Source organism: Leopardus geoffroyi, chromosome X, assembly GCF_018350155.1.
Source record: "Leopardus geoffroyi isolate Oge1 chromosome X, O.geoffroyi_Oge1_pat1.0, whole genome shotgun sequence".
NCBI classification, from domain to species: Eukaryota; Metazoa; Chordata; class Mammalia; order Carnivora; family Felidae; genus Leopardus; species Leopardus geoffroyi.
In genome coordinates, this window is record NC_059343.1 from 48096699 (window position 1) to 48111533 (window position 14835).

At 41.2% G+C, this 14835-nt stretch overlaps 1 protein-coding gene across 7 annotated transcripts in view; it reads right to left on the reverse strand.

Moving 5' to 3' along the window:
- Nucleotides 1-14835, reverse strand: part of PFKFB1 (6-phosphofructo-2-kinase/fructose-2,6-biphosphatase 1) — a 138821-nt gene that overhangs the window by 31918 nt on the left and 92068 nt on the right. For 5 of the 7 annotated variants that reach the window (XM_045470734.1, XM_045470735.1, XM_045470733.1 and 2 more), the window contains 7 exons: nt 14330-14455; nt 9464-9557; nt 8561-8627; nt 7598-7672; nt 7031-7087; nt 4268-4389; nt 194-401 (listed from right to left, as the gene is read on the reverse strand). In XM_045470734.1, the coding sequence (XP_045326690.1) occupies nt 194-401; nt 4268-4389; nt 7031-7087; nt 7598-7672; nt 8561-8627; nt 9464-9557; nt 14330-14455 (749 nt within the window). The remainder of the gene's footprint in view (nt 1-193; nt 402-4267; nt 4390-7030; nt 7088-7597; nt 7673-8560; nt 8628-9463; nt 9558-14329; nt 14456-14835) is intronic. The other 2 variants (XM_045470736.1, XM_045470737.1) reach the window with 1 other exon arrangement.

A 14835-nucleotide genomic window follows, 5' to 3' on the forward strand; every position in this document is an offset into this window, starting at 1 on the left:
ATGGAAGCCATTCAAGGTTGGGACAACACTGAGTGGATGATGGAGTGGAAGAGTGGCTGTGACCAAAAACTGCTTTTACTCTGCCACTGAGTTTCCCTCCCATCCTCAGGGCCCAGGCAGTGGCCACACCACCCACCCATGGCCCACCTGGGCCAGATCAGTCAATGCCTTGGATACATGGGGCCCTTCCTACCTGCTTGCCCCGAGCTGAGAGGCCAGAGTCACCTCCAATGCGGCCTCTGAGGTTTAGTTCACTCTCACCATGCCGGCATAGGTAGATGGAGCGGGGTGTGACATGGATGTTCATGAGATAGTAGACTGTGCGGCTCTGGATGTGGTCTTGCACTCGGTTCACCATGTAGCGTGTGCCCACATCGAAGATCTTGATGTAGGAGAGGTGGCTGGGCCAGCCCAAGCAGGAGCAAGCAGCTCAGGGGATGACAGTGTAGAGGTTGATCCCAAGACAAAGCCCCAACCACACACCCTGCTTTCAAGCTTCCTGTACAATGCAGCTTTCACCTAACTTTTTCCTCTAACAAAATGCCATGCCTTGCCCTGTTCTGGGTACCCATTCTAGAGACTAGGCTCTTGGCCACCCCAAAGAGCTCACTGCCTGCTACCATCTCCCCCTGTCTCCTTTCCTCAGTTTCATCTTAATACAGGATATCTCCTAACATTATTTTTTTACACTCCAGGCATCTGGGCTCTCTTCTCTGTGGTTCACACTCTTGACATACTCAGAGAAAAGCAGTAGTCCCCTGTGTCCCTGGCTGCCTTCCACATCTCACTGGCAGCTCCTCAATTGTCTATTCACTCTTTTAAATCTCAAGCTGAGCTCTGCATCTCTATTATTTAAGCCTCTGATATGATATATTGTATTTGACATTCTACAGGTAGCTACCAGATTGTGTCTGGGTGCACTTGTGTCTGTGTATATGCCTCTCTCCTCACTCAGAAAGGGAAAAGGATTGGGATTTCTCTCCCCCATCTGTCATGCAGTCAACAAACACACCCTCTTCTGTTCTAAGCATTGTGCTTGAGGTGGTGACTCAGCATCTGCCCTTTGGGAGCTCTTAGGCTAGTCAAGAACACACACTTGGAAACGCACCATCAATGCTCAACACCCCTTCCATAAACAGTCATTTACTCGTAGGTGTGCCAAGTATTGGGGTATGGGGATGCAGAGGCTCTCCACAACATTAGTGGAAATCTTGTGGTCCTTGCTTCAAGCCCCTTTTTTATCCCCTCAATTCTGTGTTCTAGGCATGAACTAATAACTACACACAGAGTGATAATCAAACTACTCAACAACCTGTCTGCAGAGAAGCTGGGAATGGGCAACACTGACTAATCAGAACACTAGAACCATGGAGTAAGTCTTCTGAGGACCCTGACAAACCAGGTGTGAATCCTTTAGTTGCTGGACTATAAGAGGTAAGATCTCTGGGAAGAGGTGGGGAAGGTTGCAGCAATGGGGTGACACACCAGCAACCCTGGGTGCACACTAACAAAACCAAGTAAATAGAAATAGCTGCACTACCCCAAATCATGTAAAGCAGTGGCTGAGGGGTTTGGTTTCAGAAAGCCTCTCCTCCGATTTTCCTAGAGAAGTCCTTTTTTAGCTGCTCATTAAGCATGAGCTCAATCATGCCCATCCCTGTCATCTATGTCCAGTGGTTCCCAAAGGACACTTGCACTTGCTGAGAATTTTCTTTTGTGCATTTTCTTTTGTCCCACTCCCTGGGGACTTCAAACTACATAAATCATTATAATCATCTTAGGACTCAGGGATTATTAGCTTCATTTTATAGGAGAGGAAACTGAAACACAGAAAGAGGAAGTGATTTGCCTAAGGTTAACCTCTCCAACTATCTTGTCTATTATCTCAGAACCTAGGGGTAGAAAATATCTGGTGTAGCTTTTTTGTCTAATTACTGACTGTTCCTGAAACTAGGTCCTGGGTGGCTCTAGGAGAACTTCCTATTTGCTCAGTTTAGTCTGACATTCCAGGTGCCTTCAAGCATTGGCCCCACTTGGCCTGACATCATCGTCCCATGACCTCACCCATGCCATGATTTCTCTGTTTCAATCTAGCTTTCATGCTTTTGCAGGAATATTCTCTGCACCCTCTACTTTCATTCAGATTTAACTAGGCCATTCCAAAATGCTTTTCTCTTTGCTTGAAAAGGCATTCTTTGCCTGCTTTCCAAAGCTGAGCTCCTGTGCAACCATCCTTCAAGAGCCAGCACATTCACTCTAAGTTTTCGTTGAGTCTAGGATCATGTAAAGTCATTTAGAGGTGTTTCCCACCAAAAGTATTATATTAGTTAATTCCCACCTCTACTGTGTGTAATGTAAAATAAAAATTATAAACTGTATGATAATATGATAAGGTCCTATGAAATTCTGTTTTTTCTTTCATCTTGATCACATTGATGCTGTTTTGGAATTAAAATATTAAAAAGCTTTCCAGATTTTTTTGTTCTTATTTTTGGTAGCCTCCACCCTTCTGGTACCCAAAACATGTGTCTTTTCTACCTATACTAGGTAAACCTGCTCTTTCAGATTTTTTTTTCCAAACTGTGCTGGGTCTTCCCCTCTGTGTTCTTCTAGCCCACTTGGTTTATCATTTCCACAATTCTGATCAACTGCACATTGTGTATTGTCTTCTCCAACCAAGCGGGTATTTTGTCAAAGCAGGGATAGCCCTTTCCTCTTTGGATTCCTGGGGCACAGGTTTGGTTGGACCCTGATGCATGGGCTGTAAATGTCTGTTGATGTAAAAATGATTAAATAAAACCAACCTTCAGAATCTGTCACCTTCAGGCCCAAACTGATTAATAAAACACTAGCTGAACACCTGCAGGAGTATAGGCTGAAGGCTAGGGGCTTTCTTAATGCCATTATTTCACTTTAACTGCCCTTCTTCAAGCTTCTTTCACCACATGGTGCTAGCCTATATGGTGCATTTATGGACACTTGAAAAAGTTACACTGTCATCAGGGCAGAAACAGCCTCACTCCAACACACATGCTTGGGGGAAAAAAGAAAGTGTGCCCTTGACCTGGTTGTCCTTGCACAGTGAACAATCTTTACAATTGTACATAAAGGTCTTGCGCCTTGCACTGAGTGTCTAAGTCTGATGTGACACTTCTTTATGATTAAGGGATATGGGAAGGGGAGAACTAGTCTGGAAGTTTGAAGATAAGGGTTTGAATAAATATTCTACTGACTCATTATGTGGACTCAGGTAAGTCCTTGACCTGCTCTGGGTCTCAGTTTACCCACCTAAGGACTGAGGCAGTAACAATTCTTGCCTCATAGGACTTTGGCTGGGCAAAGCAGTAAGGCTGCTCTTTAAACTTCTTAAGGTTTGAATGACTATTTGAAGCCTCCTTATACTTCTCACTTGGGGGTCCAAAGGATATGGATGACCAGAGTCTCTGATCATCACAGCCCATTTTGAGGAGTAGGATTCTGGTAATATCCTATGCCCAAAACTCACACATTCCCTGTACTACCAGATAACATTTTTCTAATTTTTAGCTGGCATTATGAATGAGAGTTTCATATTTTTTATGTATCTTCCCATATGTCAAGTCATGATGGAAGCTACCTGAGGATAGAAACCACCTCTCTTACCATTATTTATACCCCCTATGTACACCACAACCCAAAAGGGCAAAATACGTATTAACTGAAAAGGTACATGGGTTTTGTGAAAAGAGATATGAGTAGGAGACAAAATATATTGTTAGAATCTGAATTCTATCCCCTGATTTGTGCCAGAAGCTTGAACAAGTGGTTTCAGCTCTCTAAGACTCAATTTACTCTTCTTGAAAATGTATGAACATAATATCTATTTTGGCTTCCTTTTAGGGGTGGTGAGTGTATGTGATGAAACAAAGAAGGTGAACATATTTGGAAACTTAAGTGTCACCCATGTGTGAGCAATAATTTTGAAAAAATAATAGCAAAAACCATAGGAGGGGGGCATTTGTTACCAGAGACCAGCATCCTGATCTATCCATATTGTTCAGGAAGGCACTACTTTAACACTTCAACGGACGTTTCACATATCAAGGAATCACCACCTCAGATAATTAGAACTTTGAGGGTTCTTGAAGACAAATCATCAAATCTAGCTCCCTGATTTTACAGATAGAGAGGTTGATGCCCAGAGAGGGAGGTTATTTTCCCAGGTCCTAAAGGACATGACAATAGGGTTAAGGATCCAGTCCTGGGCTTTAGGGTTCTGGGTTCTTACCTGTCCAGTTCATCATCCAAGGGTTGGTAGTTGACCTCATAGCACTCAATTCTCTTTAGAAAGTCTTCCAGAACCTTTTCCCGGTCACAGTCTATGTAATCAGGGCTTCCAAGTTTTACTTGCTAAGAAAAGGTAGAATAGAGGAACTATGAAAGACAGAGACTCTAACAGTGCCCTTTGGAAGTGACCTTAGAAATCATTGAGTACAACATCCTTCATAACAAAAATGACAAAATTGAGACTTGGACAAAGGGTCTTGCCCAAGTTTACAAAGTCAGTCATTTGAAGAAAATTTGGACTGTGTAACTCCTCATTTCTTATCTCTATGTGATTAAACAAGGCCTGTTATATTGTACTCAGTTCCAGAGCACACACTGTTTAAGAAGAATACTTAAAAGAGGAGCAGAAATTGTGATGTGAGAAATGGATGAAGAGGGACAGAAGATTTTGGCCAAGGTTCATAATGGCTTACATGTGTTGAGTGTTTAATGAGAGAACATAGCATGTTGGCTTTAAATTTCTGAAGGATTCACATCTCTTAATCCCCCAATGCCTATCTTCTCCACCCACATTTACTATCTCAGTGAATGGCACTATAATCCACTCAGTTACCTGAGCCTAAAAGGAATATAAGAGTCATCCTTGATGTGTCTTCATCCCCCACCTCTCAGTAGGCTGTATCTCCATGCCCCATCATCTTCACTCTATCTTCTAAATATCCTTCCTATTGATTTCCATTCTCTCTTGCCTGGATGCTTACTCTAGCTTTGTGGCTAATTACTCTTGTCTACAGTCTTGTTACTTCTGATGTATTCCTCAAACTAGTAGCCAGAAAGATATTTTTTAACACGCACATCTGACCATGGCATTTCCCTGCTTAAAACTGTGCACTATTTTCTTATATCTTTTAGGGAACAGTGTGAACTATTTCACTGGGTGACCCATTTGTCATAATTGAGCCCCAAATTATTTTTTCATCTTATCTCCCATTGCTCTCTCATTGCTTTGCTCTAGCTAACTTAAACTACTTATAGTTCCCTGGAGATACCATAATTAATATATGTTGTTCCCTTATATCCAATTCTTCACCTGCCAAATTCCTATGCATTCGTCAAGATTCAGGTCAGCTATTGCTTTCTTTGAGAATCCTTCCCTGATATACTCCTATCCCTCCCATGCAAGGTTAGTTTCTCAACAATGTTCTCCCACAGCCTCCTTTATTTCTTCATCTCAGCACTGATCTTATAGTTATGTCTATAAACTCGCCGCTATCTCTCATTAGACTGTGAGCTCAAGGGCAGGACTCTCCTCTATGTCTCTAATATTCAGAATGGTTCAGTTCAGTTGTATAGATTCAATTCTTGTTGAATCAGTAAATGGGTAGAAGGCTGGATGAAGAAGAAAGGGATTGTAGATGTTCTATGCTCCAAGAAGCAAAAATAGGACCAATCAATGAAAATTTCAGGGAGGCATATTTCAGCTTCCATTGACTGAATTTGATGAAGGCAATGAGTCTCTTGTCACTGGAGGTATGAAAAGAAAATATAGGCAAACATTTAGCTGAAATTACAAGTATCTGAGGGAGGGTTGAAGGGGGTGACCTTTAAGGTCTCTTCTGTCCCCAAAATCCAGTAATTTCATGAAATAGGGGAAAACAAAATGGGGTGGGCAATCCAGTTCTAGGCTATGGGCCTAGAATCTAAAGGCAGTTCTTAGTGCAATTGTGAATGGGATCAGTTTCTTTATTTCTCTTTCTGTTGCTTCATTATTGGTGTATAAAAATGCAACCGATGTCTGTACATTAATTTTGTACCCTGTGACTTTGCTGAATTCAGGTATCAGTTCTAGCAGACTTTTGTTGGAGTCTGTTGGGTTTTCCATGTCGTCTGCGAAAAGTGAAAGTTTGACTTCGTCTTTGCCAATTTTGGTGCCTTAACAGAAGACCACGGGGGAGGGGAAGGGGAAAGAAAAAGTTACAGAGAGGGAGGGAGGCAAACCATAAGAGACTCTTAAGGAGTGAGAACAAACTAAGGGTTGACAGGGGGTGGGGGAGAGGAGAAAGTGGGTCATGGACATGGAGGTGGGCACTTGTTATGATGAGCACTGGGTGTTGTATGGAAACCAATTTGACAGTATATTATATTTTAAAAAATAAAAGCAGATATATTCTTGATACAAGCCTGAGCTCCAGTCCCAGTTCTACCTTTTTCTAGTTGTATGAATCCTTGACACGTCGTCTATCTTGGAACCTCTATTTTCTCTCTCCAACAATGAAATGATTCCTAACATGCAGGTTTGTTGTCACAAATCAGTAAGAGTCAAGCTTGGTGCCTAGTGCATGTTAAGGACTTTATATTACCTTGGCTTCTTTTTAAAAGTTTATTCATTTATTTTGAGAGAGAAAGACAGAGAGGAAGAGAGAGAGAGAGAGAGAGAGAGAGAGAGAGAGAGAGAATCCCAAGCAGGCTCCACACTGCCAGCACAGGGACCCATGTACGGTTCAAACTCACAAACCATGAGATCATGACCTGAGCTGAAATAAAGAGTTGGACGCTTAACCAACTGAGGCACCCAGGCACCCCACATTGGCTTCTTTAAATTTCTTAGGATCATTGTAGGCAAGGATGGCCAGGGAATACTTCCTATAGGAAGCAGAAGAGAGAACCTCAGAGAAGAATACCACCTTTAACCTAATAGAGGTATTTTTATACATTATCCAAGCCAGAGGAAAAGTGAGGAGGAAAGGTAACAGGTGTTCCTTACCCTGATGTTTTCTGCAATGATGCCAGGGTCGTTACAGATGGACTCAATGAAAAAGACCTATAAGAGAAAAAGAAGAGAGATTTCTGGCAGATAATTATGTTTGGTATGGCCAAACATAGCTTGACTTCTTCTTGGTGGCTCTGAGTCATATCTAGAGGCATCTCTGACAACATAATTTCATTCGGTGGTGCTTTCCATGATTCTGAGTTTTATGAGGCATATTGACTCTAAACTGAATAGCCCTAGATTAATTTTTATGTTTTTACTTGTTTTTAGTTCTTATATATTCTTATATATCCACTATAAGTGGCTGTCTTCCCTCCTTCTTCATTTCCACCCCCCACAGTGTCAGCAGCCTGTCAGCAATTATCTTCCATTGCCTAATATAACACCTCTTCTTTCCTATTCTGTTTCTTTGCTTCTGTGATCTGAAAAACCATATAACTAAATTAAAATGTTGAGCCTGATTTGTAGCTGATTTGGCAGCTTGGAGTTCTCTGGTTTGCCTTTCTTTGGAGTTTGTACTAGATAAGTAAGCCCTAGATAAGAGTGGGAATGTAACTATACCTTGTAACCATGTTCTTTCGCAAACTGCAGAATTAGTGACCGTCGTTCTCTAGTAGTGTTGGTGGCATCAAAAACCTAGAGGCAAATGATGAGATTGATTTACTCTGAATATAGTGCTGAAAGAACACCTACTCCTTGACTATCCTTATGCTAAGTGGAGGACTTCCAGGGTGAGATAGAACTTGAACTGAGTTTTGAAGGATAGGGATGATTTGGAGTTGACTTATGCCGATTTCTCAAGCATTCATTGAGCCTTTGTTGTCAGTCCAGAAATATAGCAGACTTTAGGTATAAATAAGAGAAGAATTGTAAATTTTTATTAAGGTCATTTTATAGGTAAAATAGCTGAGGCTTAGAGGAAATATTTGTCTTAATCAAGGCCACCAGGAGTTGCTGACAGAGCAAAGCTAGGATAGATCTTTCCAACTCCTAGTTGAGGCTTCTTCCTTCCCCAACACTTTGGAGCTCTTCAAGAACAGGAAACTCTTTACCCTCAGCACCTTAGATGGGACCATTTGAGGATTTAGTCTCCTTTTAGATTTCACAAATCTTATGCCCAGGGTCTATGGGATTAAATTGAATAGATATTTAGGTAAATCTCTAGAACTAAGAAATATTTGTACGGTACTCTTAAACTCTAGTGTAGTCTTACTGAATTCTTGGAGGTAGAGTGGTAAAGCATAGTGGTTAAAGGTATAGATTTTGGAGCTATACAACCTGAATTCTAGTTTTGGCTTTGCTGCAAACACGCTGTGCCACCTTGGAAAATTATTTAATCTCTGTGTCATTCTTCTATGCTATACCATGGAGTATAACAACAATGCCTGCCTCTTGGAAGAAGGCAGAATTAAATTAATATTTGCAAATTACTTAGAATAATGTGTGTAACATAGTAAATGTTCAATACATATTAGCTGTCATTCATCACAGCAGAAACTTGAGGAAAAATTCAAATTTCTTTACCGCAACATGACCTTCCTCACGGCTGAGATAGTTATGGACATCCTTCAGGGCTGCCAGGGCACACTGCCTGAAAAAGATGGAGAAAGAAACAGAGACAATCACTATCCCCAAGATCAGTTCCTCTGTATTTTTCTCCATTATCTTTTACACCATCTCTAAGATGTTCCACATTATTCACCTATGAAACATCTACACAGGGTATCCTATGTTCTAAACAGTATGAAGAGCACAGACAGGTCACACAGTTGAGTGGCTCTGTGTGCACATCTCAGGGGCAGGGATAAAGTGGAATACCCAAGAAAAGTAGACTAATGACAGATGTCATAATATTAAAAGATCTATCCCTTGAACTGACAGACCTCAAGTAGAACTGGTCCTTAAACCCAAGAAGAGTTCGGGTATACGGTCTGTGAAGTAGAAGGCATTCCTGGAATGGGTAACAGTACAAGCACAGGTATGATGGTGGCAATGTATTTATGTCTTTGGCAAGAATCTATCTAGTGATTACTCTTTGCTGGGTTATATTATAAGGGCATGGATCAATAAATGAGTACTGGAAGTGCTCAGTGTCTTGTAGAGGAGAGAGACCTTGAGGTTGAATAGATAGGGTTGGAAAGACTGGAATGGGCCAAGCTATTGAGAATCTTAAATGTTAGGCTGAGAATTTTCCACTTTCTCTTGTAAGGAGTAGGGGATTATTTGTTCCTAAGTTCTTAAGTAGGGGATGGTTACGACCAGAAACAGACTTTGGGTAGGCTAATGGAAGGGCTTTCCCAACCACCCTTTGAGAGTCTAGAAGACCTCCTTACTAACCTAAGTTGCTCTGCTCCATGTACCCATCATCTGAACAAAGCCCTCCTTCAGCCATTGGCAGTACTGATCTCTAAAATGTTAATCACTTACTTCCTGATAAGTAGGGCCTCCATGTTGTCTGGAAGAAAGAATTCATAGTTCTTGTAGCTTACTGCCTCTCGTCGGTACTGGCCTAAATTAAACACTGAAAACAGGGAAACCTGGTGAAGAGTTTGGAAAGAATCTAGTGGAATAAAATATGGATTTCAAAAATAGAAGATATAATTTAGATATAGGTAATATGTTTATAAAGGTTCAAATGGATTTCAAAAATAGAAGATATAATTTAGATATAGGTATGGATTTCAAAAATAGAAGATATAATTTAGATATAGGTAATATGTTTATAAAGGTTCAAATTATGGCTACCAGATTACTTATTCCTCACACATAAGAATTATGATCCCATTTTACAAATGAAGAAACTGAAATTCAGAGATAGGAAGTAACTTTCACAGTTAATAAGTGGAGAGCTTGGATTCAAAACCAGGTCTGTTTGGCTCCAAAACTAGTCACTTTCCATTATTCTATTTTATTAGAAACCCCAACCCTTTCAATGTCTTACTCTATTGAAAAGGTAAGGAAACAAATCCAGTGAGTAAAATCAATCATCAAGGATAAAATAGTGAGTCACCAGGTAGCAGAACTAGACTGGGCCTCCTGAATCCTAGTCTAATGTTATTACATTTTCCTGTATAATGACAGAGAATCCAAATTTTTTGCCCTCTCTAAGCCATGCTTTCTCATCAGTAATAGTGAAAAACCTGAGAGAAGGTAAGGAAAGGAGGAGAAAGAGTATAAAAGGCTAATGCAATATTTCATTCATCTATTCAATAAATACTTTCTGATGCACACTCTATAAAGCAGGACATGAGTTCAGAAGTCTCCAAGATAGACCAAATATGCATGATGGGGCCCCAAGGAGGTCACAATCCAGCAGGTAGGACAGACAGTAAACCAGTAAATGTAGAGTTCCTATCCAGTTTGTTAAATTCTCTGATAGACCCATGGAAAAGAATAAGGGGGATGGACAGATTAATTAAACTTGGGTAAATCTGAGATTGTTTCTTATAGAAAGCAGCATTTGAACCAGCCCTTTTAGGAAGGAAGGCCTTTTTTAGGCAGCCATGGAGAGTGGGGGAGACATTCCACGTAGAGGAACACCATAAGCAAAGGTATGACATTGGCATAAGGTAGAACATGTTTGGGGTATGTTAAGTCATTCACTGTGACTGAAGACTGAGACTGGTAGGGGTGGATTGTGGAGTGCCTTGAACATTAAGCTAAAAGGCTTGGTCTGAAACTTGCAGGCCAAGAAGACTCTTTGAGGCTGTAAGTATGATAAGCTTTGTGCTTTGAAACATGACTCTGAGGGCTTCTGTGAGAATGGACTGGACTGGAGCAGATGAAATACATGTGCATTAGAGCAGAGATCCATCCACCACCATCTCATGTACCCCTAACATCCAACAGAGGTTCCTTGGAGCCTCCAGTTCTCCACCAGAACCGTTCTTTCTCTCCACTTCTGCCAATATTCCACTCCTCCCACAGGACGAATCTTAAATATACCCTATCTGGAAGCTTTCACTGCCTTCCAGTTGATGATTTCTCTGTGAACACCTTAGTACCCTGCTGTAGGATTCTTTATGTGACATGAGGTATTGAGGTATTTGTGTGCATCCCAGACAAATAGAAAACTCTTCAAGGGTAGGGCATGAATCTCATTCATTTTTGCATCTTTAATGCCTACCATGGGTTTTGGCACATAAAAAATAAACATTGGAAAACCCTTCACCAGTGAATTAGAGAAACTGCATAAAGGGAAAGGAAAAGCAACAGAAAGAAAGGAAGAGAATTGAAGAGAGAGAGGGAAGGAGGGAGAGAAATAAGATGCTGGGATGGATAAGAGAAAGGAGAGGAAGAGGATGGAGAAAAAGAAAGTATAAGACCAATGTGGGATTCTTTTCTCTTCCCATCAGTAGAACCAAGTATCAGACCTGCACAGTGAGTATCACGCTTTGGAATCAACCGGATGTGGGTTCATTTCCTGGTTCTGTCACTCATTGGCCATGTGCCTCTAGACAAGGCACTTGACGATGCCCACTTCTTGGGCATTAATTTCATCAACTGTGAAATGATGATATTTTTTGAGGAACCTCCACACTGTTTTCCAGAGTGCTGCGCAAGTTTGCATTCCCACCAACAGTGCAAGAGGGTACCCATTTCTCCACATCCTCTCCAGCATCTATAGTCTCCTGATTTGTTCATTTTAGCCACTCTGACTGGCATGAGGTGATATCTCAGTGTGGTTTTGATTTGTATTTACCTGATTATGAGTGACGTTGAGCATCTTTTCATTTGCCTGTTGGCCATCTGGATGTCTTCTTTAGAGAAGTGATGAATGGATAAAGAAGGTGTGATTTATATACACAATGGAATACTACTTGACAATGAGAAGGAATGAAATATGGCCTTTTGTAGCAACGTGGATGGAACTGGAGAGTGTTATGCTAAGTGAAATAAGTCATACAGAGAAAGGCAGATACCATGTTTTCACTCTTATGTGGATCCTGAGAAATTTAACAGAAAACCATGGGGGAGGAGAAGGGGGAAAAAAAAGTTACATAGAGGGAAGGAGGCAAACCATAGGAGACTCTTGAAAACTGAGAATAAATGAGGGTTGATGGGGGGGTGGGAGGGAGGGGAAAGTGGGTGATGGGAATTGAGGAGGGCACCTGTTGGGATGAGCACTGGGTGTTGTATAGAAACCAATTTGACAATAAATTTCATATTAAAAAAAAGAAATGATGATAATACTAGTTTCTCTTTCATGGGCAGTTTAGAACTTAAGAATAGATGTTAGTACTTTGAAGACAGACATCCTCTTATTTTTATTTGTTTGCCCAACATCCAGCAAAGGCTTTGCCACAGCTGTATGTTCAATGAATAATTAATGATTGAGTGAATAAATAAATTCCCAAGAACTCTTGGCCGCACTGGGGAGCGGTGCTCCATTTCACAAGAGTCTAAGTACTTGCTTAGTGTACCAGAAAAGGAGGAACATGGTCCCAGAAAAAAAATTTCAGATAAGTTGATATTCTTTAAAAGCTTCCATGTAGGGGCGCCTGGGTGGCGCAGTCGGTTAAGCGTCCGACTTCAGCCAGGTCACGATCTCGCGGTCCGTGAGTTCGAGCCCCGCGTCAGGCTCTGGGCTGATGGCTCAGAGCCTGGAGCCTGTTTCCGATTCTGTGTCTCCCTCTCTCTCTGCCCCTCCCCCGTTCATGCTCTGTCTCTCTCTGTCCCAAAAATAAAAATAAACGTTGAAAAAAAATTAAAAATAAATAAATAAATAAAAGCTTCCATATAGTCATCAGGGATAAATTTAAAAAATGTTGGTAGACTTTGTTACCTTTACTGTTTTTATTCTGAATTGCATATGATGTGGGGGCACCCTATCTCGTAGTATTTAGAGCCTCTAAATGTTTTAATCTGGTCATACTTGGAGATAAATGAATATGACCTAGTACCCTGACCCCAGAACAGCTTCTGGGGAGAGAGACCCAGGCACACACTACAACAATACACTCTGTGATTAGTGTTGGCATAGAGGGGGCTGTAGGAAGGGTTGGTATGGGAGCTCAGAGAAGCACAGTCTTCTTCGGGGGGAAAAAGGAATCAAATAAGAATGGAGATACAGGGTGGGAGATAGAGAAATCAAATGGAAAATAGGAGAGAGCAATTACCAAATAAGAGGTAGTACACAGAAAAGAGACCACACTGAGGAGAATGGAAAGTTGAAAGTAGGGAGTGAGGGAGGAGGTTGACAGGCAGAGAAGGAGACCTCTCTGGAGGTGGAAAAAGACAGGACCACTTCCAGCTGGGGAGGAGAAGCTGACAGGCTCAGACCTAAGGAGAGGCTTGGAGAGAGAGTGGACGCCTTCTGGACTCCAGAGCACAGGTGAGCTAAGGTGCCCAGCTTTAGTTGAGACTCTGTGGCGACCTGTGGACTGTGGCTTTAGTGTGCTTGACTCTGAAAGCCCTAAGGCTTGAAGAAAATATCTTAAGATTTTGAATAAATGGTAATGCTAATCAAAATAGTAATGTTGTTGTTGTAATAACAGTAATGGTAATAAAAAGTAGTTTATTACTAATAGGGATGTTTGTGGGGAAATAGGTTCTACTTACATAAATGGTTAGAAAAAAGCTTAGGGCAGAAAGCCACCACCACGGGGCGAAAGTGCCTGAGGTTACCTAGCAAGATATTGAAATGGGATCAGGAGTAACTTATTATATCACTGCAGGAAATTACTTTCCATTTGACACCAATATACTATTATTGTATTTTGATCACAAACTCCACTTGCTCACCCCCACCCTTTGCTTCTTACACAAGTTAATGATTACTATCTGATTATTTCTTCACGTTCACCATGTTTGTAAGATCTTGTTTTCTTCACGTTCACCATGTGGGTAATGTTTTGTGAGCTCAATAAATACAGAGATGAAACCCCTGTTTGGGGCTCTTGTCTCCTCCTGAACATTAGCCTCTCTCAGATTGCGTGTCCATTCTCTTGCTGGACAAGAGAACTCCAGACTCATAGTGTGCAACAGTTGTTTTAAAGTCTTGCAAAACTAGAGTTCCTTGAGAATAGACATTTAATCTTACTAGTTTTCCTGTACCTAGTACCTAGAATACAGTTTAGGCACAGAGTATGTGCTCATGAAATTATAAAACTTATAAAAGTGTAATGCTAGTGGTAGTAGTAGTAGTAGTAGTAGCAGCAGTCATCCTAAGACTGGTAATAATGTTTTGAGGCATTCCTAGTACTGAAGTAATGTCTTTTCTGACATGCTACCTTACTTTTTTCAGTCAGTAGCCTGTAGGGAGCTGTAGAACAAAGGGTGTCACAGACATACCTTTAGTTGGTGTTCCTATCCAGTTGAGATATCGCGTGAGCTTCGTGGAGATGTAGGTCTTTCCTCGAGCTGGTAAGCCAACCATGATCACCATTGTGGGAGAATTGGTAAACTGGGGTACTGATGCTGGAAGATAAGCAGAGCCTTAAAAGCTTATCCCCAGGCTCCCATGATCTACTGGTATCAGCTCAGAGACACAGAATTGGAAAATTATCTTTCCTACCATTATAACAGCAACAACAATGACAAATACCTGAAAATTTTCTAACTGACTTATGAATTCATCAAAAACTGCTGCAAACAGGAATCTGATAGGCCAAGATGGTGGAAAAGAAGGGGGATCCATATTTCCCACATCTCTCAAACAAAGAAGTGCTGAAGACAAAGAACTTTGAACCCCAGGAGTCTGGGAGGAAAAGAGGTTGAATCTACCAGGAAGAAAATGAGAAAACCTGAGAAAAGATAGGTGGGTGATTGCAAACTGGGGGAGATAAAATGGGCTAAGT